The sequence below is a fragment of the Notamacropus eugenii genome, chromosome 5, assembly GCF_028372415.1.
Source record: "Notamacropus eugenii isolate mMacEug1 chromosome 5, mMacEug1.pri_v2, whole genome shotgun sequence".
NCBI lineage: Eukaryota > Metazoa > Chordata > Mammalia > Diprotodontia > Macropodidae > Notamacropus > Notamacropus eugenii.
The window spans coordinates 369,272,282-369,289,585 of NC_092876.1; the positions used below are offsets into that span (position 1 = coordinate 369,272,282).

A 17,304-nucleotide genomic window follows, 5' to 3' on the forward strand; every position below is an offset into this window, starting at 1 on the left:
TAAATCATTCTCTGTGACTGTATCTTTTATTTACCTCTCTCAGAATCAACTGATTATCTTCCCTTTGTACATTGTGAAAATGTTTCCATGACTAGGTATCAAAAGTATATAGCCAAAAGATTAATTTAAATCCTTAAAGCATTTCTTCATTATTTATAATTATTCTGGAAGCTGTGAAAAGCTGTTGGAAGATAAAAAAGAAATAGTAGACTTATTCTCTGACTTTAGGCAGTTTGTAATCTATTTATGGAAATCAGTTTCACATACATGAAATAGTAATATAAAGTAACATATGTCCATAAGCAAGGTTGTGGATTGTATGCTTTAAACTCAAGTTCTAGGCACCTAATTAATATTCATTCATTTAACAAATAGTTAATAAGCCCTACTCCTGTACAAGGTGTTCAGAGGAATATACAGCAAGGATAAATGTAGTTCCTTCCTCGAGAAACTTGCATTTCAATAAGGATGACAAGACACATATACAAATAGATACAACACAAAATTTAAAATGTGAAAATGTATTAGTGATTAGAAAAGGCAGAACACATTGTAGTCTAGAAAATCATAGAAGAGGTAGGCCTTAAACTGTAGCAACTGAATTAGTTGAGGATGAGGAGAAGTCATTACCCTTCTTTCTGTCTCCTTTTCCGAACTTCCCCCTTTCTTTTTCTTCTTTCCTTCCTTTAAAAAATATTTTATTGTTGTTTTTAATATCACGGTCAATTCCCAATACTCTCTTCCTTGTAACAATGAAATAGTTAAACAAAACAACCAGACAAACCAAAGATGTCTGACATCATTGGCCTTTGTTCCACACATATGATTCTCCTACCAAGAAGAGAAATTGATATTCAAGTAAAATGTCTGACCTGTTGTAAGCTTTTAGATGGCTCTATTTTAAGTTTTTAAAATTAATTTATCTATTTATATCAGTTCCTACTGCAGCTTTAGAACCTGCCACCTTTAGACCTGTGACTCCAGGAGCAACATTAGGTAATTGATGTCTTTCAGTGAATAAAATCAAATGTGCTTTTCCCACTCATTCATTGTCAGATCCATATCCATCATCATCTTCCTAGGTTTGTCCATTTTATGACATTCAGCTATGTTACCCATCTTAAGATTGAAGTCTCTTAAGAGAAGTCATCTTCTGCCTTTAGTGTTGTTTTTCATATTTCATCATCAGTATTCAAGATTGATCATTGCATTTGGTCTTAATTCTAATGACTTTTAGCAGTTTTTCTTTTCATTCTTGCTTCTAATATTTTTTATTGAGTGAGTTTTACATCAGTTCATGACATGATCTCTTCCTGCTCAGAAGAGAGAAGCATTGTGTAGCTTACAATTCTGAGAGTCTGACGTTGTGTCTTAAGATAGCATATTCCCAAAGCTGACTTCTTAACAAGCTTGGCAAGGGTTACTTTGGCTACTCATATAACACCTACCGATGGCATTATGCCCACTTATTTATATAAAATATGACACTCATAATCATTTTAACAATATAGGTATTTTCTTTCAGCTCCCATTGATGTGCAAACTAATCTTTCCCAAACAACATCACCACGTCTAGAAAAACCACCAATTACACCTGGTAAATAGATTTTTAAAATTTTTTTAGGGTAGGATTCTCTAAATGAACTTAATTATGAATACTCTTGAAACTTAAAAAATTTCACAAGTATAAAAATGAAAAAGAATTATATGTTTAATAGCTGTCTCTAAGTAATCTAGTGAAAATTGTTCTGGATTGCACTTTCACATTAATGTATTTTCCTGAAGATCATAATCTATTGTATGACTCCCACTCACACAAAAAATATGAAATCTACAAACATGTTTAAACATGGATAGAAAGAATTATTCTTTATTTATGTGGCTCCAGATAAACCATGGGTGTTATTTTAGAGAATGGTTAGATGTACTCTTCAAGTAAATTTGACTTTTTTCCCCTTTGACTTATTATTCATTAATTGTATTTTGTTTTCAAAAATCTGTAATTATATTTAATGATTCAGCTGAGTTCATGGCTCCCTTATTGAGAAAAGTATGGGAACACAATTCAGTGAGAGTTATAAATAGAGGAAACTATTGTATCAACCTATGTATTGCAAATTTCAGCTCATAACTTAGATTTTCTTTGAACTAGAAATACTCAAATGTAAAATGTTTGACATTACTATCCAACATTAATGAGTGACTATTAAGTTTAGCTTACTTTTATTTTTAGAATCAGCTGAATCATTTTATTCAACAAGTGAAAGTAAGTGAAAAGGGACAGATTTGCCAATTTCTTTACTTTGTTTAAGGTTGTAAGTGGTGGGGGGGGTGAGAAATAAGTTCAAAGAGAATTCAAATGAAGCTTCTAATGTAATTTTGCCTCAACATTCTGAAAAGAAACATTAAGGATGGGGAAAAAAATCTTCCGGTCGAAAAGAATATTTTAAAAAAATTTTACAGGTAAAGTCTGTATAGTGGATAGTAGATAGGGATATTGCATAGCATTCAGCTGCAGTATTCTGTACCATGACACTGACGGTAATACCGTCCTTTCTTCCCTTAGCTCACAAACCAATCATACAAAATCGAACAAAGTCACCTTCACATCCCGAGCTTAAAACAACTCCAAGTCCACCTGTACCTCAAACCAAACCTGGTAAATGTGTGTGTGTGTGTGTGTGTGTGTGTGTGTGTGTGTGTATGTCTGTGCGTGTTTCTACATTTGTAAGTAATTGCTCTACTTAGTAAGTCTGCTCTTAAGGCTTGGAGTTTTGGACAATTGCTTTTGAATATAGTCGATTGGATGTTGTAAAGCTCATGGTTTGTAAAACTCAGCTTGGCAGCTACCCTGAAGGGCTGCTGCCCACTTTACAACTGATTGTAGTTTCTCTCTTTTAGTCTGTGAGAATTGTGGAACTAGCAATGTGTCTATTTTTCAGAGGCATATTGAGAGACCGAGTAGAATGATACTGGTGGAGAATTTCAAGGCAACTGAAAAAAGTGGTGTTCATTATGTGTCAAAGTTTAGCATCTCTTCTTCCTTGAGGTGTCTGTGGTTCACCTTACGAGATAAAAAGCCAATATACTGACAGCAAGAGGATAAAAGATTCCTAATCATTACAAAATTGAGATGATTAGCTATTAAGTCAAGAGTTTCATTTTTCTCCCACCATAGAATTTCTGGGGTTTTTTTTCTTACTCTAGTGAATTTGTGCACTTTGGTTCTTAATCTGGATTCTGTGAATTTTTTAAAAAAAACATTTTGGTAATGGTCGTTCATTATACTTGATTTCCTTTGTAATCCCATGTATTTTATTTTGGGCATTGAAAAGCATTATCCTGGGAAGGTGGTCTATAGGCTTTACCAGACTGACTAAAGGGTCCATGACACACACAAAAATTTTAGAATCCCCAACTTAGAGTGACGTTTTTTTCATTTCTGATTGTTATTTTGTGCTGTGTTTTGTTGTTGTTATTTTTTGCTAGTTTCTAAAGTAGAGCTGGAATCCATTGCATTTAGCACTGAGTCACCAAAGGCAACTATAGGTAATGATGCTCCCTGGAGGGGTGATCATGCGCGTTTCTGCTTTTCCATCTCATTGCTACAAGTCCTTATGCTTTGTGACATTTTCATCCATTACAGTGTCTTGCTTTTCACATTATATCTCTGCTAGTCCAATAAATCTGGAGAGTTGTAACTCATATGACACTGATAGGGTCTTCTCTACTGCTGGATAAGATTCACTGTTTAGAGCTTATTCCACCCTCACTTTATGTCTAATATTTAGAGTAATTTCAATATTGTATCTTCAAATATAATTGTATTTTTAAAGTTACATTGGACTGTATTAAATTCACTTAAAATTTTAATTAACATGGTGGACATACAATTATTTTTATTCTCTCAACTCTTTCTAATAGATAAAAAAGAATCCCATCTAGAGGTGCATGTCATAATCTATAAAATGCCAAACTTGGACTCAGGAAGCTGACTATATGACTCTGAGAAAGTTACTTAACATGCTACAGGCAGGTGTATAATATTCATCTACTCAGTTGTACATGGCTTGGTGCAATCTATAATGGTTGAGAATGTTTCCCGTCTTGCAAAAATAACAGATACTTCATATAACTACATGTAAGATATTGTTTATGCATTAAGCACCAAAGCTTTTACCAATTTTTTCTTTAATAAAATTTAACCTTACTCTATGTACTCTATTTTAAATTATAAGTCAAAAGTAAAACTCTGCATAAGTTAATGATGCCATCTCTTTTACTCCAATAAGGAGATAGTATTGTACAGGGGAAAGAGCCCTGCATCTGGAGTTAGAGAGCAGTGGTTCAAATGATCTTGGACAAGTCCATGAGCATGGACAAGGCTCCATGAGCCTTGATTTCTGCATGAACAATGGTTCTCAAAGTAGGATACAAGGACCTCTGAAGTCCCAAGACCCTCTTAGGAAATCTACAAAACTACCTTCATAATGATACATGGAGATTTTTATTTAGAACATGGTAAATATCAATAGATTTATAAATAAACAGAAACAGAAGTTCTTTAGCAAGGAGTGGGGATACTTTTATCACTTTTGAGAGGGTAAAGAGATCCAGAGAATAAAAAGTTTGAAAAGTGCCGCTTTATAAAGTGAAGGGATTGAACTAGATGGCCTCTGAGATCTCTTCCAACTCTGTATCTATGATTCTATAAATACAAGTTTGAAATTGCTCTCTCACTGTCCTTCACAGCAATCATCTACAGTACCATGGTTTCCTGCACATTCTTTTGCACATCTTACTGGTATTCTTCATATGTTGCATAAATGACCATTGTCCTTATTTGCTTTTAATGTCTACTAAATGATAATTTTAATTTAAATATATGGTAGACATAATGAGGATATGTTTGGTATCCCCTCCTCCCATTAAGTGATGAACTCTCATGATTAACACTGGAATAATACAAGACTTTTCTCTCTAGCTCCAGCAGAAATACAGTATGCACATCCTATACCTAAAACATCACAGAGCCCTGATGAGCAACAAACCAAAGCTGGTAAATGAATTGTTTTCATTTGTTCAACAAGTATTTATTGGGAACCTATTCCATGTGAGATGCTTTTAGGCAGAAGTGTAAAACATTTGGTGAACTAAATTAAAATATAATTGGGAAATATTTAACAAAATAAATAAAAATAAATAAAACATATTAGATAACATTGCAACGTAAAACAAAGGATATACTGAGTAACGGCCCCTGTTTCTTTTTTAATTTGGCACGAGTACTCTTTTTTCATTTAATTTTTTTGTTTTTTTCTCAATTACATGTAGATGCCACTACTCTTGAGGTGTGAAACATGCCCTTGTAGGGGTATGTAGTCTACTACAAGAGCCAAAAACAGTGATCTTCCAATGCACTTGGATCTATGTGTTTGATAGTAATGATGTCCATTCATAACATGAATTTCAAATAGCAAGACTTCATATTTTTCCCCTACTTACAAAGTATTGGAGTAACATATGAAGAACCTGCTAATATGCATCCAAAACTATCATAGTTGTTGAAATGAAGGGGAGACAGATGTATTATTCTTCTATTCAAATTTTGAGTAAACATCAAACACAATTTTCAAAATCCAATTACATTGGAAAATTTGCTCCCATACTCTTCCCTACAAGATCAGATCATAAGCTCCTTGAGGAAAGGGACAATAAAGAAAGTCATATGTTTGTCCAAAACCCAATAATTTAAAGTGAATTTTTCTTCTTTTAGTTTATGGAAAGAAAATCAATGTCCAAGATTTTAAAAAATTCCAGTAGATAAAACTGTTAGTGATTCTTTTGGGAAGTAAGGGTTGTTATTCTTTGAAGGTGTGATTCTTGTCAGCCATTATCATTTTTAATTGCTATTCTTTGTTTTTCATACAGTCCTGGAATCTATCACATATGTATCTAAGCCACCCATGGAAACAATAGGTAATGAGGTATCTTCAGTGGTTGATTCCCATGTGCTTCTCCCTCCCCTTCTTTCTCATCATCACCATTGTCATTACAGGTTCTTTCTCATTGTGAATCCACCTTGTGGCATCACCCTTTTCTCCAAAACTTCATTTTCTTTGTAGGTTTCATATTCATGGCATCATCATCACACCATTATTAACTAGTTCCTCTCTCCTCAAAGACTTAATAAAGCCTTGGTTTTGCCTTAAGGCAGCTCAGCAGTCTAGCCTGAATACCTGAGCCACTGCTACTCTGGGGCTTCCATCTTTTGTTGGGGGTAAGGCTGTTATCCTTCCTCACTCCTTTGCATTCAAACTCATTTACAGGCCTGATGGTGTCTTTCATTTTTTTTCTTCCTGAACTGCATAAAATGTTATACTTCTCAGTCATATGCATGACTACCTCATCCTAAGTTGTGTTTGCTGAATCATCATTTCTTTTTCTATTTCTCTTTTTTTAAAAAATTAAATGTTTTATGTTTTAGTGGGTAGGGAGAGTAGAAAATGAAGTGTTCCCTCTGAACACTTAGGTGTATGCATCATAAATTTAGACTGGGAAGATATCTTAAAGATTCTCTAGTTATTTTACAAATCAACAAGCATTTATTAAGCACCCACTATATGCCAGGCATTAGGGCCCAGGATAAATAGTAAATAATCAACAGAGGGAAGACAGTAGGATGAAGAGAGATTTGGGAAAGACTTCTAGCAGAAAGTGGGATTTTAGAGAAGACTTAAAGGAAACTAGGGATTCGAGGAGGTGGAGAGGAGAAAGGAGAGAAATCTAGCCAAATCTAGCACAGAGCTGGGAGAAACTGTCTTGGGCAAAGAACACAAGAAATAACAATTTAGAGTCACTGGATTGTATAGTGTATGGAGCTGTATAAAGATAAGAACCCCTGGAAAGGAAGAAGGTACCAAGTCGTGAAGGGCTTTAGAAGACAAAGGGTTGTAGATTAGGAAACTGAGACCCTAGGACATTAAGTAACTTGCCCAAGGTCACACAACTTGAGTGTCCTGAGTTAATTTGGGAGTTGTTTGAGAGGAGTTAAGCTGCTACTTTGTGAAAATTCACCTGTCCTTCCACAAATTCGTCACCATTCATTATTTGTAATGTTATGCCTTCCAATGACATAGGGTACTTTTTTGCAGCTTCCATAGAGACAACACCTCTGCCTTCCAAAACTTTAGCACTGCCCAGGCCAGATGCACCACAGACACAACCTGGTAAATATGTTATGTTGTATTTCAGCATGTGAGGTGAGTCTTTGAGGCAATTCATGGGGGTGGAAAAACGATATGACCCACGTAGGGGTAACAATAGATGTTATCGTTTTCTGTATCTGCATCTATATGTATCCACTATATAAATATTTCTTCTGTCCATGCATATACTTTAGCCACCAACCCATCACAAATACACTGTGGAAATGAATTAAAAAGTGGTTTTGAAGAGCTTTTCATTGACTGTCAAAATGTTTAATAATGAGGAAATGTGAAGGATTCTTGTCAGGTGTGATCACTCAAAAATACAAATTCTTGCTAATAATGTATTCTGACAAAACAGTATCTTTCCTTATTCTATAGTGTTAATGAAACCATTAGGAAGAATGCAGGGAGAAGTTCTAAAATCCTGTGAAACCCATGATTTAAGATTTAAAAAACTTTGAAGGTATTATGCAACTAACAACTTCCTTGTGGTTTCCTTAAGCAGGCTTCACTCTTCAATGAATCAGAAGAATATATGTAGAACCAACTGGTTCGTGATTACCCACATCCTTAGAACCTCTTATTTTTCTATCCTGCTATCTCTTGACCAATTCAATGATGAGTGATAGGAGCTCAAACTCAACTATGGAACCTTACAAGGAATTTAATCTGGGTGAAATTCAACCATTGTGTCAGACAGATCTAAGTGATCAAAGTCGTATCCCTCAGCCCCTCATTAGAATAGAACCACCTCTAATTATAACATTCATCCTCTCATCACTTGTTAACCAGAGTCAATTGCCACCCTCAGGAACACCCATTCTTCCAAGGGCATATAACCATTGAATGGATTCCATGAGGGAGTCTTTGGCATTCAAGAGTATTACACCTTTTATTAATTATATGCAGCATAAATACACAGAAACTATGTCTCCTGAACTTTTTATACACCACAGTAAGACCTTAAAGACCTCTAAGAAATTAGTACAGATTTTTTCAGTAACCAATTCCAGGGTTTAACAGCTCATTTTCAAAAAACTTTCAAATGTATTTTCTGAAGCTAGGAAATTGGCAGCTAGGTGGTAGTGAATAGAGTTCTGAAAGATTCATCTTCCTGTGTTTAAATATGGCCTTGAAAGTTTACTAGCCATGTGACTTTGGGCAAATCACTTAACCCTATTTGCCTCAGTGTCTTCATCTGTAATGAGCTGGAGAAGGAAGTGGCAAATTACTTCAGTATCTTTGCCAAAAAAACTCCATATGCGGTGATGAAGAGTTGGACATGATTGAAACAACTGAACAACAAGGCTAGACATGGTGGTATGTTTGTGATCCTTCCTACTAGTAAGGCCGAGACTAATGGATGTCTTGAGTTCAGGAGTTCTAAGCTGCAATAAAGCCCAGAGCTCATCATGTGTCCACACTAAGTTTAGAACTAATATGATGAATCCTTCGAAATAGGGGCAATCAGGCTGTCTAAGGTGGGACAAACCATTCCAGGTTAGAAGCAAAGTGAGTCAGTTTTAGTGCTGATCAGCAGTGGGATTGGACCCATAAGTGGCCTAGGCAAGATAATCCCCACTAACCCAAAATAAGTCTCAAAGAAAAATGTATTTTCTGAAGCTTAATAAATGTGATTACTACTGTTTGACCCTACTGATGTCCAACATACACATATTAAAGAGATTTTTTTGTAAAAGTCGCAGAAATACCAGCCTGTTTTCCACCTTCTCCAATGGGATATTTACAATTGATTTTATTATTAAAGGCTTAGCTTTGTTTTTCACAGAATTTTCCCTGGAACATTTTAGTATTTGGATAATGAAAGTTAACACAGTGTAACAATACTCCCTCAGAGGCTTTTTTTCCCCCTCTTTTTCCATGACAAATATTCAGAACTGCAGATGCTCAATAATATCCATTTGCACTATTGGCATTTACTCTGGGAATAAAGCTTGGCAAGTTGATTTCTTATTAAGAACTTAAATATGGCCATGCTTCAAATAACTCACCTCTATAATTTGAAAGCATGAAAGCTGTGCAAGGGAAATCCTGATATCCCCATTATCACCAACCCATCTCTTGTGTTTCCTTAAGTTAATTTTAAAGTGGACTCTTCCAGAATTCCACCAACTTTACTTCCTTCAGGTCAGCTACTCATATGTCACTCACAATGTAACTTCTGTACGTATTTATTTTTCTTCCATTTTTGTTACCCATAAAAATCTTTCATCCACTGTAGGATGGTGATGTGAAGGTCCCTTCTAATTTAGTAGTTTCTGACCATGAAAAGGTTCAATCTATGTCTTTTTCTTTTCAGCTCCAAAACAGACAACACGTGCTCCACCCAAAATGAAAACAACCCCAAGCTCAGTCAAGCCTGGTAAATCTATGATTTCATATTTCAGCAGGGTTTGGGTCAGTGAATATATTATGTATTCTATTCTACTGAGTTAAATGAGGGTAGAGGAGGTTTATTTATGATATTTTTTCCCTTTGAACAATTTTTTTTTTCTCAGTAGCCCAAGAAGTCTTGATTTTCAGAGACAATGAAAGCTATTATTCGATCTCTTTGTTGTACAAAGTTAACACACAATTATTATTATTATTGGTTGCCTTGGAAGGTAGATTTGAAGTCAAGTAGAAATTGATAGAAGAACTAGGATTATCCTTGCCTAGACAGAGGATATTTTGTTTCTATTTCTTCTTTTTTTTTATAATTTCCCACTCTAGACTAAGTAAGCTTAACCTTTGTCCATAAACCAATGGTCTAGAACAACTAAACCTCTCATTTTCATTTATTGACAAATCTAGAATAAAGGGGTGAAAGATGGGGCCAAGGGTGCACTGGAGTCAGCTCTAAGCCATTTGGATAGTGAATTGCTAAATTTTCAGTCTCAAGACTTTCAACTCAAAAACTGAAGATTTGATACAAATCAGGGCTGGATTAATCAGTTTGTCATGGAATCATCTCACATTAGGTGTTTACCTGAGGACTTTTGTCCATGGTTTTTTATTGAGTATCAAGATTTAAGAAAATGTTGATTACGCAAATTAAGCTTTAAAATGTGGATGCATATTTTCTTCCCCACCCCTCACCCCAGAGAACGTAGCTCTTAAACATTTACCAGCACAGTACTATTTGCTCTATAAACATTGCTTGAGCTCAGCAAGACTGTAGTAGCAGGCTCAAGGAATGAAGTCATCACCAGACTGGAGGTCTACTAAGTATAGGCTAATAATAAAGATAATAATAGTTGCCATTTATATAGCACTTTAAGGTTTGCAAAGTTCTTTATGTCAATTATCTTATCGGATCCTAGATATACCCCAGGAAGTTGGCAGCATTATTAACTTGGTCCTTCTATGGCTAATCCCCATTTGCAAGGGCCTTCATTGTGTTGCCCTAATCTCAGATCCACAAACAGAATATGGTAATTCTGATCATAAAGTGCAGCAATTTCTGAAAGAAATTTGTTATAAATAATTAACCTTTTCATAAAACAGCTTTTTTTTTGCCATGTGATCAGAGTAGAAAATAATATTTTAGACAACACTTCTGGCTAGTGATCCTTAATGGCTCCAGAGTTACATAGTTAATTTGGAAAGTATTCTAATACATTTTTAAAATTTTACTAGGAAAACAACAAGGAATAAAAAAGATAAAGGATAAGAAATACTGTATCAAATAGAATACTGGAAAAAATAGCTAAAGTAGTTTGGCCAAATAAATAGAATTACAGAATATTTGAACTGGGAGAGAACTTAGCTATTACCTAGCCCAAATCCCTAATTTTATAGGTGAGGAAAATGAGATGAGAGAAAATAAAAAAGAAATATAACATAACATATCAAAGTAGAAATGAGATAGGCATCCAGATAAAAGGCAAGGAGCAGAATGGAAATGATCAAATATTATGATTACCTACTAGAAGATGAGAAGAAAAAACAAACTACTGAGGAAAGTTCACGCTAGTAGGCAACTAAGTTTCATGTTTAATAAAATTAAAATAAATGAGATACATAATTTTCTAGTCTCAAAAAACTTAGACTAGTAAATCAAGACCTTGTCAATTATTTTCCATTATTGTATTGTCTCTTGAACAGCATATTTGATTCAGTTCCAGATTGATTTGATCCTTCTTTAGCAGATTTCCAATAAATTCTAATAAATTATCATTCAAATTTCTGAAACAGCCTTAAGCAGCTCCACTGGACAATGAATAAGATGAGGTTTATTTTAAGGGTCTGGCTCTGACATATCACAGTGACTGCCAGACTGTAATGATGGAGCTTTTCCGAGGCTTTACCCATCCTGACACCACCAGTACCCCTAGCATCTACTATGGAAAATCTTTGCAACCTCAAAACTTTCTGAGATTGGCAGCTTTGCTAACTGCTATTGAGTGATTTACAGAGACTGCTTGCCCCTAAGTGACTCACATGTTTTCTTTCTACAGGCTACTATACCACAATTGACTTTCTCCATCAGTTTATGGAAACAAAAATATAACAATGTTATTTTTTGAAAAATGATTCTTAGAATTAAGGCCTCTTCAATTCATTCAAGGAGAACAAATAGCATGATCAGTTTGAAATTAACTCCCCTCAATATCATGCATTATAAAAAGTTTCAATTATGAGGGCATATTCAGGAGGCAAGGTATAGTCTAGGAAAGATCAGCATGTGTATGTGACCATACATAAGAAGAATATAGCCCATTTTTATCTGGAATTAGACCATTGTATAAATTATATATAAACAGAATTATCTTGTATTGGAATCCTGTTAACCTCCTTTTCATATTTCTAACTGGACTTCACAAATAGGCACTCTAAAACATGTTCCTTTAACAGTGAATTCTATGGAGAGGGTAGGGTAATGTCCTATGTGTATAATAAAAATATATTCTATAATTCACATTTACATTCCTATAATAAATAGCCTAAACAGCATCTTACAAAAATAAATACAAACTACAATCCATCACTACTTTTATGAGCTCTGCTAATCAGAAGCTTTCATTTATGTAAAGAGACATCTTAGTGCAGCAGATAGAATTGTGAGTTTGGAGTCAGGAAAACTTAAGTTCAAACCCCATCTCAGACACTTACTAGCTTAGTCTTCCTGAGCAAGTTCCTTTAACCTCTCTTAGCGTCAATCTTCTCATTTGTATAATAGGGATAACAACAGCCCCTGCCTAGTAGGATAATTTTGCAGATCAAATGAGATAATTTCTGTAAGCTATTTTATAAACCTGACAACATTGTATAAATATTAGTCACCATTATGGTTGTATCTTGGACCTAGGTGAACTAAGAAAATATTTTATTTAAATAAAAAGGATTAATCAATAGAATTACTAAGAGAAATTTGAAGTCAATTGTCTGCTAGTATTTCAAGGAAGAATTAGACCCAAAGGCCAAATTTCTATCAAGTGATATAAATTTTTGCTACTGGATGTATGAGGCAAAGGGCAAAAGGCATTCATTTGTCTCATTCACCAGTCCTCCTATTTACCTACCAGCCCAGGAGACAGAGATAGAAAATAAATCTGTTATCACTTTGGTACTTGGAAATCCTATTATCAAAGGTGCATACAAACATAACTTTCACTGAAACAAGCAATCAGAAAATTGTATTAAATAGCCGAAATGTTCTAGCTGTGTGTGTGCATGTGTGTCTACGTGTGATTGAAGCAGGTATAACAAGGAAATTCTCTGAGTTAACCAAGTATCTATCCACTTCAAAGGAAGTTGCTTTATTTTGTTTTTTGACCTGACCCAGGATTATATTAGTTTAATAAACTTTCTTTGTCTCAACACAAATCAAGTGGTTGGCAATTTAAAGCCTTAGAAAGTTGCATGGTGCCCTAAAAGGTTAATTGAATTACCTATTATATGACTAATGTGTATCAGATGTGTATTTGAACCCAGAATCTCAGGTCTTCCCAAACTCAAGGTAAGCTCTCTAACCATTAAACCATCCTGTCTCTTGAAGTATATCATCTATACATTGAAAGTTCTATTACCTTTAAAACCTGGTGGGCAGGCAAAATTTTATCTGTCCATTTCTTTCATCATTATAATAATGTATGATGTAACACTTTCCCAGATTATAGAGGCAGCCTGGACTAGAGAGTAGTAGCAGGACAACTTTAGAAGATTCCAATACCTAATAGAGTGGTAACCAGAGGAAAATAACTTAATATCTCAGTGCCCCCAGGGAGGTTCTCCAAGAATCTCTTAGTGGATGAAGTTTCTGCCCTACGCCAAGCAAATGAATCCCCACAAAGTAAGAGCCATAATGGAAGATAATTTTAATGTGTAGAGATGGCTTTACCTTTCACTGTTCCAAGAATTGTATAATCTTATAAATTGTGAAGTTTCACATTATTGGTTTTCTAAGACTTAACTTTCTTCTTTAGCTGAAAATGGCTCTTAACCACTTGGTATCTCCAGTCAATGGGAAATGTGGGTGGATATGAGGAGATTGGCATTTCTATCCAGAGATAAAAAGGTCACTCTTTCAAAATCAGTTTCTCTGTACTCTGAAACAAAACTACATATTCTTTATCTTTCCATAACATTTAAGCCAGTTTTGTAGCTTCTCAGACTTTGTTTACCCTGAGCATCTGGAATTACATCTATGCTACCTCCAAATTTTTTTTCCCACCAAGGCATAGTTTTTCTTTCATCATCTAAATTCCACATTAGTAACACTTTTTTAAAACCTATATTAGGTTTAAGGCATGACATGTTTGTGTGTTAAACATGACTACCATATACTGATTTCAAGACAATTCATGATAAAGTTCATTTTTTCAGCTCCTAAGGGTTCCCGAGATGTCACTTCAAAACCGAAAATATCACCAAGACCACATGCATCACCGACTATCCCTGGTAAATGCCTTGTCTTGTATTTAAGTCAAATGCATTTGATTTCCCTCTTGACTGAAATGTAATATGGGAATTAATGGTTGGAAGATAAACTGCAAGCCTTTACTTTTAGTACTTCTCAAAGATCACATTAGTCTGATACAGATGTTTGATAACAGTTATATATTTACTAATATCATGCAGCTGGGGAGGATATTAAAGCATTTAGAACTCTTCAATTAATAGTATTTCTCTTAGAATTAAAAAAATACTTTAAGAGGCAGTTAGGTGGTGCAGTGGATAGAGTACCAGTGCAAGAGTCAGGAGGACCTGAGTTCAAGTCTCACCTCAGGCACTTGACACTCACTAGCTGTGTGCGACCTTGGGCAAGTCACTTAACCCCAATTGCCTCATCCTGGATCATCTCCAGTCATCCTGATGAATATCTGGTCACTGGATTCAGATGGTTCTGCATGAGAAGTGAGGCTGGTGACCTGCACAACACTCCCTCACTCAAAACAAAATCAAGTGCAAATCATGTCATTATTTCTCTGATGACATGGTCTTTTTCGGCAACTAAGGACGAACACACAGAAAAAATACTTTTGCTCCAATAGTATAGTGAGAATCAGTATGGAAAATGAGCTGATACAAAAGCTTTGAAAAACCCTCCTTTGACAAATCCTGTCACAGTGATGTTGGACAAAGTCATTTAATGCTCTCAATGCTCTACTCCATGTTAAGAATTTTAAGTTACAGAAGATGCTGTCCCACACTGATAGGGAGAGCTTCCTTATGAGGTAGGAAAGGTCCAGTCCCTGTCCTTTTATAAAGGGAATGAACCTAGCCATGTGAATCATGGTCACATTACTTCATGTGCCTCTCCTTTTAACAAAATAGAAGACCGGAATCCAAAATTTGGGTCTTTCCACAAAGGACCAGCTGTTTTCACAAATAAAGAAGAAAATGATGCCAAATATCTCCCTTGAGTTCTGAAATTGTATTTCAGAATTCAGGTTTTCCAGTGTGGCCTCATTTTCTAAGTATATGGAAAGAAAAGAATCTTAAACACAGTCAGCCCTTGTTTCATTTGTGAGTGAAAGGAACCTCAGGCCTGTCAAGAGAAGGCCTCTTGAAGTTTATACAGGGAGAGTATAAGTCTGTGGCTTCTTGAGAAATAAGGAAGGACTGAGCAAACAGACTGACAGGACCCATAATAGTATACTTGCTGATTTCCCTCTGCTGCACAGTAACTGATTTGTAAACCAGACACAAGTAGAAAATTTTGAGGGCAAAGTAAGGTAGCAAGTTTTTTTTTGCCCTCTCTAGTTTCAGAGTGCAAACTATTCATTACATTGAAGGTTGTTCACAGAGCTAAATTTAATAGATAAGTAAGAAAGGAGCAAACTAGTGGAAATCATATATGTCAATGCTTATCCTTTGCAGTTCACTAAAATCACGTTGTCATGTATGACAGTAGATAACAATACTAACCTAAGTGAATGCCTTTATCGGTTCGCTTTACTCATTGGAAAAATGACTGCCATCCTCCAAAAGCAAAATCCTGCCATCTCATCTCAACACTGACATTTTTATCCCTTGAAACTCATTATTTGCACTAAAACATGTTTTTTTTTTCCCTGTTTAGACTCTTAGTTCATCCATAAATGTAGTTACTATGTTGTATGACTAACCAGAAAATAAACATAATAAAATTACTCAAAAGTGGAATTCTTAATCTGGGGTCTAAGGATTTGCTTTGTAATATTTTGAGAAGTGTACTTGAATAGAATTAGTTTTCTTTGAATTACTACATATGCATTTAAAAACATTATTCTGAGGGGAGGAGTCCATAGGCTTTACATGATTGCTCAAGTGGTCCATGACACAAACAAGGTTAAGAATCCCTACATTTAGGTTTTTCCTGTAGACTTTCTCTACTGATTTTTCTATTGTTGGGATAAGACTACAGCTAAAGCTGCCTCTTTTTTCTTTCTTTATTCCATTGCTTTGGCAGCACTGTCATCATTGTGTCCTTGAGAATTACCCCTACTTTACTGTCCCAGAGGGGTAGTGTGTACATGAATAGTATGAAATAATTTAATTTTTCTTGCAGACTTGAGGATATAGCCTGGTGTAATGATAAATACTGAGAACAAGGACACTTGATTTTTATTTCCTATCTCTGAAACCTATTAGCTTTGTGACCATGCAGCCACTTAAACTCTCAGAGCCGCAGTTTCCTCATCTGCAAAATAGAACCTCTCAGATTCTTTGAATCAACATATCAAACTTTAAGTCTCATTTGCAATCTAAAGAATGTAACCTTTAATCTTATTTTTCAGCTCCCACAGAAAGACCCATCTCTTCCTCACCTCAACCATCCCTGAGTCCTATTATATCTCCAATCACAAATGGTAAAATATTTGCACGTTATGAATTGAATAAGCAGAGAAGTCTTTTATCTAGCAATTAAACTTAAGAAAAATCATCTTTTCTTTTAGCCTTCATTATTATGAAGTACAAAATCTACCAAATGGCCAAATTCAATAAAAACCTGATTTTCTCCTCTCAGGAAACTAATCTCAAAAAAAATTATGGAAAACAAAAAAAAATATTAATTTTAAGTTCCACCAAAATAACCTCATGGGAATTTTTTCTAGGATACAATTCCATGTGTTCTGAGATGTATCATGTGCTTCATGCTAATACTTTTCTAAAGAAATTCTAACTTCAGTATATCTAACCAACCAGTTGGTTCATCTGGTAGGCCCAATGTAAAGTCTTAAACTGAACTTTGATGTTGTTGATAGAGGAAAGTATTTGTAGTCAAGAAGATGTGAGTTTGAATCCTGCCTCAGCCACCACCAGTTGGGCAAGTCATTTATATTTCTTTCATATTTCTCATCCATAAATTAATAAATAACTCTTACCTCATGAGGCTTTTTTGAGGATCAAATTAGATTGCCTGTGTAAAGTACTTTGCAAACTTTAAATCGTTATACAAACATTATGTATAACTATGGTTATTATGATTATATCCTGAGCTAAAGTCAACTCAGACTTCCCCCCCCAACCCCCAGACCCTCTTAGTCGAATGTTCCAGAGCAAAAGGCCCTCATAAAAACAAACAAACAAACAAAAGCAGGCCTGCTTGAAACTCAAACCTTATTTTAAACTTTGTCACTCTAGAAATGTCTTTTTCCCTTGTATC

General features: G+C 35.0%; 1 protein-coding gene across 19 annotated transcripts in view; it reads left to right on the forward strand.

Annotated features, from left to right (window-relative positions):
- Positions 1-17,304, forward strand: part of ABI3BP (ABI family member 3 binding protein) — a 286,413-nt gene that overhangs the window by 208,815 nt on the left and 60,294 nt on the right. For 15 of the 19 annotated variants that reach the window (XM_072614163.1, XM_072614173.1, XM_072614165.1 and 12 more), the window contains 11 exons: positions 937-996; positions 1,526-1,597; positions 2,234-2,266; positions 2,567-2,659; positions 3,490-3,549; positions 4,985-5,059; positions 5,932-5,979; positions 7,155-7,229; positions 9,532-9,594; positions 14,040-14,114; positions 16,436-16,507. In XM_072614163.1, coding sequence (XP_072470264.1) covers positions 937-996; positions 1,526-1,597; positions 2,234-2,266; positions 2,567-2,659; positions 3,490-3,549; positions 4,985-5,059; positions 5,932-5,979; positions 7,155-7,229; positions 9,532-9,594; positions 14,040-14,114; positions 16,436-16,507 — 726 coding nt within the window. The remainder of the gene's footprint in view (positions 1-936; positions 997-1,525; positions 1,598-2,233; positions 2,267-2,566; positions 2,660-3,489; positions 3,550-4,984; positions 5,060-5,931; positions 5,980-7,154; positions 7,230-9,531; positions 9,595-14,039; positions 14,115-16,435; positions 16,508-17,304) is intronic. The other 4 variants (XM_072614170.1, XM_072614166.1, XM_072614176.1 and 1 more) reach the window with 4 other exon arrangements.